Genomic DNA, 12,340 nt, shown 5'->3' on the forward strand with positions numbered 1-12,340 from the left:
GTGACGTGCAGTACTTCAGATGGGAAGATGTGACGAACGACCGCTGCGCACACGCTATGATCTGCTTCTAGATCTGTAAAAATAGTTTCAAATGTTGCCTAAAATTTAAATCTAATCTGTCACTTCACACTGAAATATCTGCTATATAGGGAACTGGGTATTATCAGAATATTAGTGTTCAATTTATAGTAGCCAGTAACTGCAATACTGCTATATTCAACAACCAATTGATGAAGACATATATATATATATATATATATATATATATATATATATATATATATATATAGGGGCAGTAAGAGGAATGCAATAAAAACAAAGCTCAAAACTATTCTTAAATATGGTTTAATACTTTTCTCCATTTCTGTACATCACAACACCAAGTTATTACTGCTTGGGAATACTCATTTGAGGAAATCTGTTAAGAATTGTACTCCATTGTATTTGTACATATATGTATATGATGTGCCACTGAAAATAACACATTAAAGAAATACAAAAATTTGGCATCAATTCCAAATATAGCTAAATGAAAAAAAAATTAAAGAAAACAAATATTCTAAATAGTACTGTGGAATAGGTAGAGCTTTCAAAGTCAATGCAAATTTACATCCAATGGTTTTTCTCTTAGAAAACTTATATAATAGACCCTTGTATTGAAACTGTTCATTCCAAAGGATGAGGACACTGCAAAACACTTATTTTGGAAGCCATTAGTACTACAAAATAAGTACAACAGGACTGTCTTTAAAAGGGACAGTAAAATCCAACTTACAATTACCATAAGTCTATGCAGCATTAAAAAAAGAAAATCAATGTTACAATAGGTTTAGTGAACTTAGACAAAGATAAAAATGAAACCAGTATAAGTGGACCGTCCAGAGTGAGTTGTGGATTGTTTTCATTTAAATAGGATTAAGTAGCAAATTGACAGTGTCTAAAAAAAATGCAAGAGAATTTGCACACTGTATATTCAAAGCTTCTGTGTCAAATGATTATAGAAGCACACAACTGAAAGAAACTAAACAAATGAGACTTACTGACCTATGACAGTAAATATCCATACTAGGTAAGGAAAATAAAGTCACAAAAATGACTAAAACAAATTAATAAAATTAAACTGAGAAACCAGTTCAAAGACGTGGAGGTCAGAAGTTTCAACTTTTGCATATTTATCACTATTAATATTAGACAATGTTGTAGTTGTGAGAGTTGGCTACTACATACAAATTTCATTATTGGTATTAGACATTAGAGTGTTAAGACCAGTCAGATTTGCAGTAAGGTAGATGAATGAAAGCAGTGCAATCTGTAGGTTGTTTTTTAAGAGTTTAGTAATTTTACACGTATCATGCAAGGATGATACTGCATATCCTCATGCTAATGCAAGCTTGAAACGTCACTTTGGTGCCGTTTCTCCCACAAGTTTGGTCAATGTGCATGTTTTTTTAGAACTGTGAATATTCACTAATTTAAATAGCAGATAAATAATGTATTTTTGCTATACATCTTTAAGTGGAAATTGTGTACTCGTCCATTCTTTATTTTGAAAATTCAAACAATATAAATGGATGGCTTAACAATGTTGTTTTTAACCCCTCCTCCACAATGACGTAGAATAAAAAAAGCATAATGGTGTATTAAACTTGCATGGATATTTAAAGCAAGCTATCAGCCAGATTTAAAAAAAAAATCCTTTTCTTAAAATACAAGACAAAATGATTTCCTCATAAGTAGAAACGGATTACTGTCAAAGTTGTCCAAGTGGCATCACGAGGGAGCCTTGCGGTTTAATTTGCATCATGACAGACCAAAAAAAAAAAAAAAAGGTTTCATTTCTCATATCCAATGCTTATAGAGAAAGTACTGGAAATGTTTAATTCTAAGGCAAGGATCTGCGTTCTCCACCATGAAATTTCTGCTTGGGTTGGATGCTGGAGGGTTAGGCACACTCTGCCAGACCCATGTCGACTACCTAGTAGTCATCAAGGTCAAAAAATTCATCATCTCCTCCACTGTATTCCATTCCTTGAAAATCCACTCTGTACCGCAAGATACCTGTAGTAAAATAAACCAAGACACTGAATAAATGAAAAGGAGAAAATTTGTAAGGTAGAATATACACATACCTATACTACACAAATACATTCAACAGGAAGGAAAGGTAATGAGAGAGAGTACCTTAATCAAAATTAACGGTATTTCTCCTAAGTCCACAGGTTCCACAGGATAACAATGGGATATGATGGAGCGACAGCAGATTTGCACCAGTCAGTCAAAGCTTTCCGGCCTCCCAGCATGCAACTCGCCTGTCCATATATCCCCACTCCCTGGCTCAGGCAAATCAGTTGTATTCCAAAGCTCAAGGCAGGAGCATTATGTAGAACCCTAATCAGGCGAGAAGAACCCACATGCACACCCTTCCGTACGAGAAGGAAGAGGTTAGTCCGTAAAAAGGATCCTCAAATCAGGTGTCAGGTTGGAATCCCTGTGGAACCTGTGGACTTGGGCGAAATATCGGTATCAACGATAAGTTCTTACCATAACGTATATTTCTCCGGCAGGGTCCACAGGTTAGCCACAGGATAACAATGGGATTTCCCAAAGTAGCTTAGTAATGGGGACGCTCCTGATGCATAGGAGAATCCTACACCCGAGTTCAGCATTGTGAGAGGCAAAGGTATTCAAGGCATAATGTCTACTGAATGTGTAACGTCAGACCATATGGCTGCCTTACAACCCTGTTCTGTTTAGGCAGCACATTGTGCTGCCCAAAAAGACCTACCTTACGGGTAGAATGAACAGAGAAATAAGCCAGAATAGGGAGATCAGCTTAGAGAATATGCTTCTAAAATTGTCCTCTGAAGCTATCTTGCCAGCATCTGCTTACCAGCCTGCCATCCTCTCTTATAAAATCCATAGTGAATGAAGAGGGAATCTCTTCCCTGATGACACTGGTATATTACACGTAGATCCCTTATGCACGGATCACGTCTAGTGATGCATCTCCCGCAGCGAGGCCCGGAACCTGAAAAACCCGGATATTTTCCTTGTTAACGTGGAACTTCGTCATCACCCTGGAAATATACCCAAACCTAGTTCTGAGAACTGGTTTATGTGGATAAAGACCAGAAATGGGGAACAAAATGACCATGCCCATAAGTCTGATATTCCTCTAGCTGACCCCTTAGTCAGTAGAAAACACATTTATGATCCATTTTAACAAATGGTTCAAATTGGGTAACTTGAAGGGCTTTAAGGACTAACACCAGTCCCACGGCACCAAAGGCTGAATGCGCCACATCACCTGGAAAAATGTATGCACATCTTGTAAGTTATTTAGTTTTGGAACCCTACAGTCAATACCAACCCTTGCTTTTCCAAGGGAGCAGCCTTCAAAGTTTTATCCATTTGTGCCCGAAAGTAAGCTAAGACCCCAGAACTCTGAAAGATCTAAGATCCAACCTCACTGAAAGCCTGAACATAGGCTTGCCATATTTGGTGATAAAGACGAGCTAAGGAAGGGTTCCTTGTTCTGACTTTTTGTTTAAATCACCTGCTGCAAACATCCTGTTACCTTCAGGATAAATGTATCAAGGCCATGCCATCAAAGATCATAGATCCAGCTGTCTGTGATAACCAGGACCCTGCGTCAGTAGTTCTGGACCTTGAGAGAGCAGAAATGAGTATCCATTGCCATTCTCTGCTGGTTTTCCGGTTTAGCTTTCTCACTACCTGGTAATAGGGTGATTAGAGAAACATCAAAACCAGAAGAAAGTCTCATCTCACCAATAAGACATACACAAAGATCACTCTGGGATCCATTGTTTTTGACCCCTGTGTGAGCACTTTGTTGTTCCGACAAAAACTCCATGAGCTCTCTCTCCGACAAACACCTGTAGTTTCACCGAAATCTGGAACCCTCCGGGTGTAGAGCCCATTCATTTTCATGAATGGTGTGTCATCTTGAGAAGGTCCGCTTCCCCATTTAGGATTCCCGGAATGAAAATAGCGGACCCGGTTGAACGATGAAGTTCTGCCCATCTTAGTATGTGCTTTACCTTTTTCATCGCTCTTCGGCTGCAAGTTCCTTCCTGATGTTGAGGTACGTGCATAGTCCGCATGGCAATGGACTGGTTTTTCTTGAAGACTCTCCTAATCCTAAACCAGTGTCCTATGTGTTGCCCAAGGATCTACCTTTAATTGGCATACAACCTACTTCTTTGGGAACACAACCTTCCTGACACTGGTTCCTTAGTGTCAGAATTTTTCTAATCGGATATCCAAAAGGATTTCCCTTTGTCCAGCTGGGATGCCTGTTTCCACCAGGCTGACGACCTTCTTACTTTTATCGTAAGTACCATTTCGTTTTCATTATGTAAAGCCTTCCATAATTACCTACAGCACCTTGTATTCCCAGGTGGTTCCTCCAAGTACCAACCCAAACACATTTAGTGTGGTGTGACTGTAGATTCTATTTGGTAAAATTCAGATGCTGCAGAGCCGTTGAGAGGAATTGTTCATACTTCACTCAATGCAGATATCAAACCCATCACCCGCTTTGTTGCGTGAATGGATCCGTTTGACTGTGTGACAAAAACTTGAATACTAGACTACACCCTGGATATTTCATTGTAAGGTAAAATTTACTTCTTGCAGACCTGATCCAGTACAGCCCACAAGTGAATCGTCCAATGTGATGGAACTGGAGACACTTAATGGTTCATTATTGATTCACTTGTGCCTCTGCATACAGGTTATTGTCTGTTGCAGAGGACGTAAAGGTAATCTCTGTCTGCCAGGATTAAAGATCGTGTAGGTCTGAGAAAATTCTTTGCTGCTAGCGGAGATAAGATGTGCTCACCTTCATATGTTTGTTAAATAGTCAGGCTAACCGAAAAGGTAACTCCTAAAACTAAAAAATGCAGTTGGAAGATAGCAAACCCTTAACACTGATGGACAGTGATATAGCACCTGAAGGTAAGCATCCTGTAGATCCAGGGTTAGCCTTAATCCCCTGGCTCTATGCCAAATATAAGAAACATAACGATATCAAGTGCAACTGAGGATCCAAATTTGTTTGTTCATCATTTTGAGATTGAGCCTAGGCCCAAATGACCCATTAGGCTTCTGAATTTACCAGGTTGGGGTAAAAACTTTGTCTTTGTTTGCAAGAGGAATTGAAATGACTATCCCTGCTGAAGCAATATCTGAACTGCTTCTTGCAAGCCTTATTCTTCATCTCTACCCGAGATGGCAGTGAAGGCGAAAACATACCTAGTGCTGTGTCAGAACTGTATGCCAGAAGAAATCCCCCCTCCCCTCCCCCCAGCCTGGGGTCCCAGGCAGAGGCCTATACCCTGCTACTGATGGCTTATCTTTCTACAGCACCTGACCAGATGGTCTCGCATCAGAGTATCAACCAGGCTCAACACTGCTTATCTTCCCAACTCAGATGAGTTTGGGCCTATCCAGTGTGATATAGCTGTAGATCCAACTGGACTTTTGGCTGTCCCATGTCTTATTAGTCCTCTTAGGAATCAACCCCAGTGGCCGAAAACAAAACTTTAAATTTAAAACTGTATGTGGAAGAAAGTTGCTTTTTTGGAGTCTGCTCCTGATTTCAGAATCTCTTAATTCTTTACCAAAGAAAAACTTTCCAGAAAGGACAATGATTCAGAACCTTTCCTAAATTCTGAATCAGCTTCCACCTTCCAGCCAAAAACTGCTCTGCGTGCAGATATGATTGAGGCCAAGGCCCTGGAGGAAACAATGCCAATATATTGGTGTTTCCACAGGATCATTGCAATATATGAGAACTTTACCGTTAATGAAAAGATTCTCATTCAATTGCATTAGCCCAGGCAACCACTGTCTTTGCCATTTAAGTCAAAACCAAGGCTTGGCCCTATGACTGACCTAGACAGGGAAAGCAAAGATAAAGAAGATCACTTGCATAACTACTTTAGGAGCCACCTCTTTTTAAACATCCCCAACTGGAAGAAGGTATTCGAATTCAATTTCTTAGGATTCTAACCTTTATTTGGGCACAACCCCAACCTCTTCCCTGATTTCGGTCAGCTTATCGGATTCAGGAAACTCAGGTTTTTAGGATGTTCAAATACAGGTGCCTAGGTTTTTAACCAGGCTCCCTCAATGCTTTATTTAGCTCAGCTATATTCCAGCTGAGACCGACCTCTTTTTTGTAAAATTAAGTAGAATAAATTGGACTTTCATTTTCCAATGAATTCAATCATGTGTAGCCTGTGAATGTGAAGATTTTACTAACCATTGCTCTGAGAAGCTGCTGCTGGAAGTGGTACACCATAGGTGGTTCTGCATGTAAATGTTCTACTTGGTACAGTATTCTGAAGAGCTTATCCATTCAGCTTATTGGATAAAATGTGTGCAAATATTGCCCAAGGAAGAGACATTTGTACCTGAATTTGCCTTGTATTTCTGCTGAAGCTAAACACTATGCACATGAATCCTCCTGAACCAGATCATGAGAGGACAATACAGCTTTTGTAAAACATAATGTGTCCTCACCTTTGCCACTCTTATACATTATAAACAGAACTTCCACAGTATACTACACAATTTTGTGACCGTAATCTTTAAACGATAATCACCCGACCCCCCATGCATTAGCACTGAGGATCTGCAAGACAGACTAAACAGACATATAGTAAAGTCAGAGAGATGATATCCCGCACCCGAACTAATTATAATTAATGTTGATGTAAGTGATTGTATGTTTAATTTCTAGTGTACTGTACATAGAATCACATCAGAACATTGGTGCTACCCACTGATCCAAAAATTAAGTATGAGAAAAGCTTGTGACAGGGATCAGTTTGTCTGGGTGCACTTTATCCCATTTACCTATATTATGTATATCTTCAATAAAGAATTTGATTTTATTATATTTGTTATTTGATAAATATTTCAAACACAAACTACCAATACCCACGCGGAATATATTTTTTATTTGTGATCTCACATGCGGTATTATGACCTAAATATAAGGTCATACAAAGCGAAATATTAAAAACAATGAAGAAATAGAAAAACGTGAGAAAATTTAGACATATTTTTTGTCTGTGTGAAAAATAATAACATTGAAAACCAAATCGTGTGCTGTCTTTTATATATTTCTATTATACTCTTATAATGAGTATTAATGTTCTAAGCTCCAATATTTCTGTATACAGTATTTCAAAAATCCCAATGTATTATTCTATTTCCTTACTCTCCTTTATTGTAGTGTATATTTTATATGCCAGTAAACATACATCCATGCAAATAATAGTGACTGTATTTAAGCCAGAGTAATTTGTTCTGTAAAATTCTCAGTATATTGCATTACCCTCTAAATGGATACAATAACTGGTTCTGGCTAACCATGTATCCAATTGTAAACTCGACACACATGTATCTTATGTACCAGGACATTCCTGTGCTGTTGAGATAAACACTGACAAAAAACAGTTAGAAATGATCCGTCTGTATTTAGTGATAACTTTTAATGTATGTTATATTATAATGCACTGAATATGTATAACGATATCCTTTTAAAAGATTATTATATTGCCTAAAATTTGGTCCAATATGCTTCAAAGCCTTCTTTTATTATGTCAGTGTTATACAGTAAGCAAGGTGTCAGTCCATTATGCGCTAGACGCCCCGGTCACATAGCAGCCTATGCTGCGACCGGGTCTCCTCGTGTAGCTAGTAGCGTCTGAGACGGAAGCGAGGAAACAGTTCATGGCGGAAGACTCTGCGGAAACTGGTCATGAAGCGGGGGGAGGGGAGACCAGGAGAGCATCCGACTCCCCACTGCTGACATCAACCCTAGGGAACGCAGCCTCATGCTATTCCTGGTGCCTAAGATCCCTAAGGCCTAGCGCTGGAGCACCCGTGATGGCGGCGTGTCAGCTGCTGTTTGCTAGTCTCTTCCCAATACAGTGCGGCTGTGTCCGTATTCCCTTACTAAGCAGAATCGATGCCTTACCTTCTCACCGTATTCCGGCCACAGCCTGGTAACATCTACTAGACCTGCTAGTATATCCGACACAGCCGCCAGCCGAAACAGCACTGTACTCGTGGGTAAGCGTTGTCGCGACCCGGCGGAGAGTTGTTGGAGCGACTCTTTCCAATATGCGTATAAGACGCTGTTTAGAAAGATCACTCAAAAAATAGTAAGACTATAAAAATAAAATAAGAAAGCTTAGGGCTGCTAAAGAAACAGCAGCCCTCTGACCATGGTCCGGCTCCTGCCGCACCAAACAAAAAAACTGATTTGCCTGAACCAGGGGGCGGGGATATATGGATGGGCCCGTTGCATGCTGGGAGGCCGGAAAGCTTTGACTGATTGGTGCAAATCCGCTGTCGCTCCATCATATCCCATTGTTATCCTGTGGATAACCTGTGGACCCTGCCGGAGAAATTTTGTATACACAAGTCAGCAATTAGGTGGATACCTTCATGTTCTGTTATTGAAACTGAATATTCCAAAAATGTACATATACAAGTGGTTCCCAAACTTTATTGAATCATGACGCCTTAGAGCATCAGTATTTTTTCAAGGCACCCCTAGATCAAAAGTTTGATAAATTAAAAAAATATATATATAAAAAAAAATTAAAAATGGGATTTTAGTACTTATCGATAAATCCTTTTCTCTGAAGCCACAGGAGACACTGGAACATGCCGACACTGGGGTATAGATGGGTGGCTACAGGGAGCCTGGCACATTAAATTGAAAGTAGTGTGAAAGATCCTCCCCCTCTATTCCCCATCAGCCCTTAGTTAAGAATTAGCTGATATGAGACGGAACGAATGAGGAGAAAATACTAGAACGAGGAGAGAAAAAAAAACACACATGAACAATACACACTTTCAAACGTGAACAACGACAGAGGCAAGTGAACAGCGCTGGGCAGGTGTCTAGTGTCCCCTTTGGCTTCAGAGAAAATTTATCGGTAAGTACCAAAACCCCATTTTCTCAATCAGCCACTAGGGGACACTGGAACATGCCGACACTGGGGACGTCCCAAAGTTTGCCCCCTGGGCAGGAAACCGTTTAGGAACCTGCAATACAAGGCAGTCAAAACTAGAAGCAGAAGCGTCACACGTTTCAAATTTGTTAAACTTCACAAAAAAGTATGAATATGAGACCAAGTTGCCGCCCGGCAGAGTTGAGTTGTGGTGGCTCCACAACTAGCAGCCCATGTCACCCCTGTAGAATGTGTGGAATGAGCAGAAATGGACACCGGTGGCCGTTGAGCTTTTTGAAGTTAAGCCTGACGAATAGTCATACAGATCCATGGCACCTGCTTCCGGCAGGGTGCATCATAAAGAACAAAAAGCATCAGGCTTCTGTAAGGGCGCTTTTTGGGCCACATAAATATTGAAAGCTCGAACTACATCCCGAGAAGGTGTACCAGAATTATCCCATAATGAAGGGACCACTCAGCTTTTTGATATGGAAAGCAAAAACGACCTTCGGAAGCAAAGACGAATGTGTCCTTAATTCAGCTCTGTCTTCATGGAAGATGAGGTAAGGTGGTTTGCAGGACAAAGCACTCAACTCTGAAACCCTCCGAGCAGAAGCCAATGCCAGTAAAAAGAATGTATTTGAGGTCTACCTCCTAGAAGCTCAAAGAAACTACACTGGAAGAAAGCAAGCAATTCAAGTCCCAAGGCGACTGGGCGGCAAAAACGAAGGCTGTACCCTTAGAACTCTGTGCAAAAAAGTCTGAACTTTGGAAGAAGAGCCAATCTGCGCTGGTGGAAGATTGACAATGCAGAAACTTGAACCTTCAGAGATCCAACACGGAGTCCAGAATCCAAGCCTGCTTGAAGACAAAGTATAAACTGGGACAGTCGAAAGGACCCAGTCAGAAAACTGACGTTTGCACCAAGACACATAAGAACGCCATATGCGATGGTAATGGGCTGCTGTAACTGGTTTTCTAGCCTGCAACATTGTGAGAATAGCAGCATCTGGAATTCAATGACAGCTCAAGATGGCAGCCTTAATAGCCACCTCGTTAAACCCAGTTGCAGTAAATCGGGGTGAACGAAAGGACCCTTGTGGAACAGATCCTGACGTAGAGGCAGTGGCAACAGATCATCCACCAGAAGGGAGCGCAGGTTGGAAAACCAAGCCCTCCGAGACCAATCTGGTGCCAACAGAATCACAGAGGCCAATTCTCTCGATCTTCTTGAGAACACGGGGACGCAGCGGAAATGGTGATAACAGGTAGACGAGGTTGTATGGCCAAGGAACCGTTTGAGCATTCACCGCTTTTGCCTGAGGATCCAGTGTTCTGGACACGTACCCAGGCAGTTGATTATTCAGTCTTGATGCCATGAGGTCCACCTGTGGGCAACCCCATCGCATTGGTGTTTTGTAAACTTTGTGCAGAACCCAATCTCCCGGATGAATATCCTGGCAACTGAGGTAGTCTGCTTCCCAGATGACAACATCTGGAATAAACACAGCGGAAAGAACGACAGTTGCATTTGGCCCAATGTAGAATCCATGCAACCTCCCGCATTGCTGCTCGACTGAGTTTACATAGGCAACAGCATTCCCGTTGTCAACTGTTTTTACCGCCCTTGAGCAGAGAACATGGGTGCCATCCAGTAGCGCTTTGCTCCTGGAGAAGAACTTCAGATGGCACCTTTATTAGCAGATCGTCCAAGTAAGGGATGATTGTAATTCCCAATGACCTGAGATGAACGATAATGACAGATGATTTCTGTAAATACTCTGGGAGCTGTAGACAGTCTGAATGGTAAGGCTCTGAAATTAAAGTGGTCCTGTTATATCACAAATCTGAGAAACGCTTGTCGTGGTTCCCAGATCGGATATGTAGGTAGGCATCCCTTATATTCAGGGATACTAGATATTTATCTATCAAATATTAAGTTTCTTATATAGCGCAGCAAATTCCGTTGCGCTTTACAACTGGACACAATTAGAAGACAAAACTGGGTAAAAACAAAGAGGGAGGAGGGCCCTGCTCGCAAGCCTACAATCTATGGGGATATTCCATGGGTTGTAATCTTTCGGGGACCGAAGCGATCAATTTCATCTTGAAAATCGATAAGATAAACTGATTCAGGGACTTTAGTTCAGGATTGGTCTTACCGATCAGACCGTTTTAGAACTACAAAAAGATTCGCATAGAAACCCTGCTTCCTTTGGTTAAGTGGAACAGTCATTAACACTGCTGAATTCATCAGGGATAGCATTGACCCCTGGAGGGCAATTCTTTTGTCTTGCGCTACAGGCAAACTTGTCGGCTGGCGGTAAAATTTTGAAATCTAGTATGTATCCAATGGAAACGAGACTGCGAACACCAAGATCCGTGGACAGAAGAACCCAAGCATCCTGAAAATTTCAAAGGCGGGTCCCCACCGTGGATACTCTCAGGTAGGAAGGTAGCCCATCATGCCACAGTCTCTTCCTCAAGTTTAGGTTCCTGGCGACAGGCAACTGGTTGCAGTTTACCACATCCTCCACCTCTCTGAGGTGTAGCCTTTCCTCTTGCTCTAAAGACCTGTGCTGTTTGAAAGGAACAAAAAGGAAGTCCCCGCATAGGGACGTCTTGTATGTGTAGTCAGAGTTAGGAGACAAGTGGATTTTCAATCCACTTGTCTAATTCCTTACCAATAAGGTACTCTCTGGCAAATGGAAGAGCTTCTACAGCTATCTTGGATTCTGCATCCACCTGCCATGAATGCAGCTACAATGCTCTAGCTGCAATAGCAGATGCAGGTGTTCTGGAATTAACCTATCTTTAGCAGCTTCACCTAAGTAAATTCAGATTCTTTAATGTGCTCTGCCAAATAAAAAAAAAAAAAACAGTCGACCAAAACCCCTGCCTGTAGATCGATCCATGATTAACTGTGGCCCAGTGTTCTACTGCCTTATAAACCCAGGAGCTGACTAATGTCTGTCTAAGCGACACTCGAGTCGCCGTAATGACTGACTTTAAAGTAGAGATGTGTGACGGGCACTTTTCGTGTTTTGTGATTTGGTTCTGGTTCCATGCTCGTGTTTTGGATCTGGATTGGTTTTGCCAAAACCACCCTTTTGTGTTTTAGTTTTGGATCAGGATGATTTAAAAAAAAAAAAAAAAAAAAAAAAAACAACATTAAAAAAAAAGTAAAAATCACAGAATTTGGGGGGAGTTTTGATTCTACGGTATTAACCTCAACAACATTCATTTCCTCTCATTTCCAGTCTATTCTGAACACCTCACAACATTGTTTTTAGACCAAAAGGATGCAACAAGGTGGCTGTATGACTAAGCTAAGCAACACA

General features: G+C 41.0%; 1 protein-coding gene across 2 annotated transcripts in view; it reads right to left on the reverse strand.

The window, feature by feature from the left end:
• Window positions 1-329: 329 nt before the first annotated feature.
• ETF1 (eukaryotic translation termination factor 1) overlaps window positions 330-12,340 on the reverse strand; it is a 311,645-nt gene continuing 299,634 nt past the window's right edge. For both annotated transcript variants that reach the window (XM_063928292.1, XM_063928293.1), the window contains one exon: window positions 330-2,058. In XM_063928292.1, coding sequence (XP_063784362.1) covers window positions 1,976-2,058 — 83 coding nt within the window. In that variant the 3' untranslated portion in view covers window positions 330-1,975. The remainder of the gene's footprint in view (window positions 2,059-12,340) is intronic.

This window comes from Pseudophryne corroboree, chromosome 6 (assembly GCF_028390025.1).
Source record: "Pseudophryne corroboree isolate aPseCor3 chromosome 6, aPseCor3.hap2, whole genome shotgun sequence".
In the NCBI taxonomy this organism is placed as follows: domain Eukaryota; kingdom Metazoa; phylum Chordata; class Amphibia; order Anura; family Myobatrachidae; genus Pseudophryne; species Pseudophryne corroboree.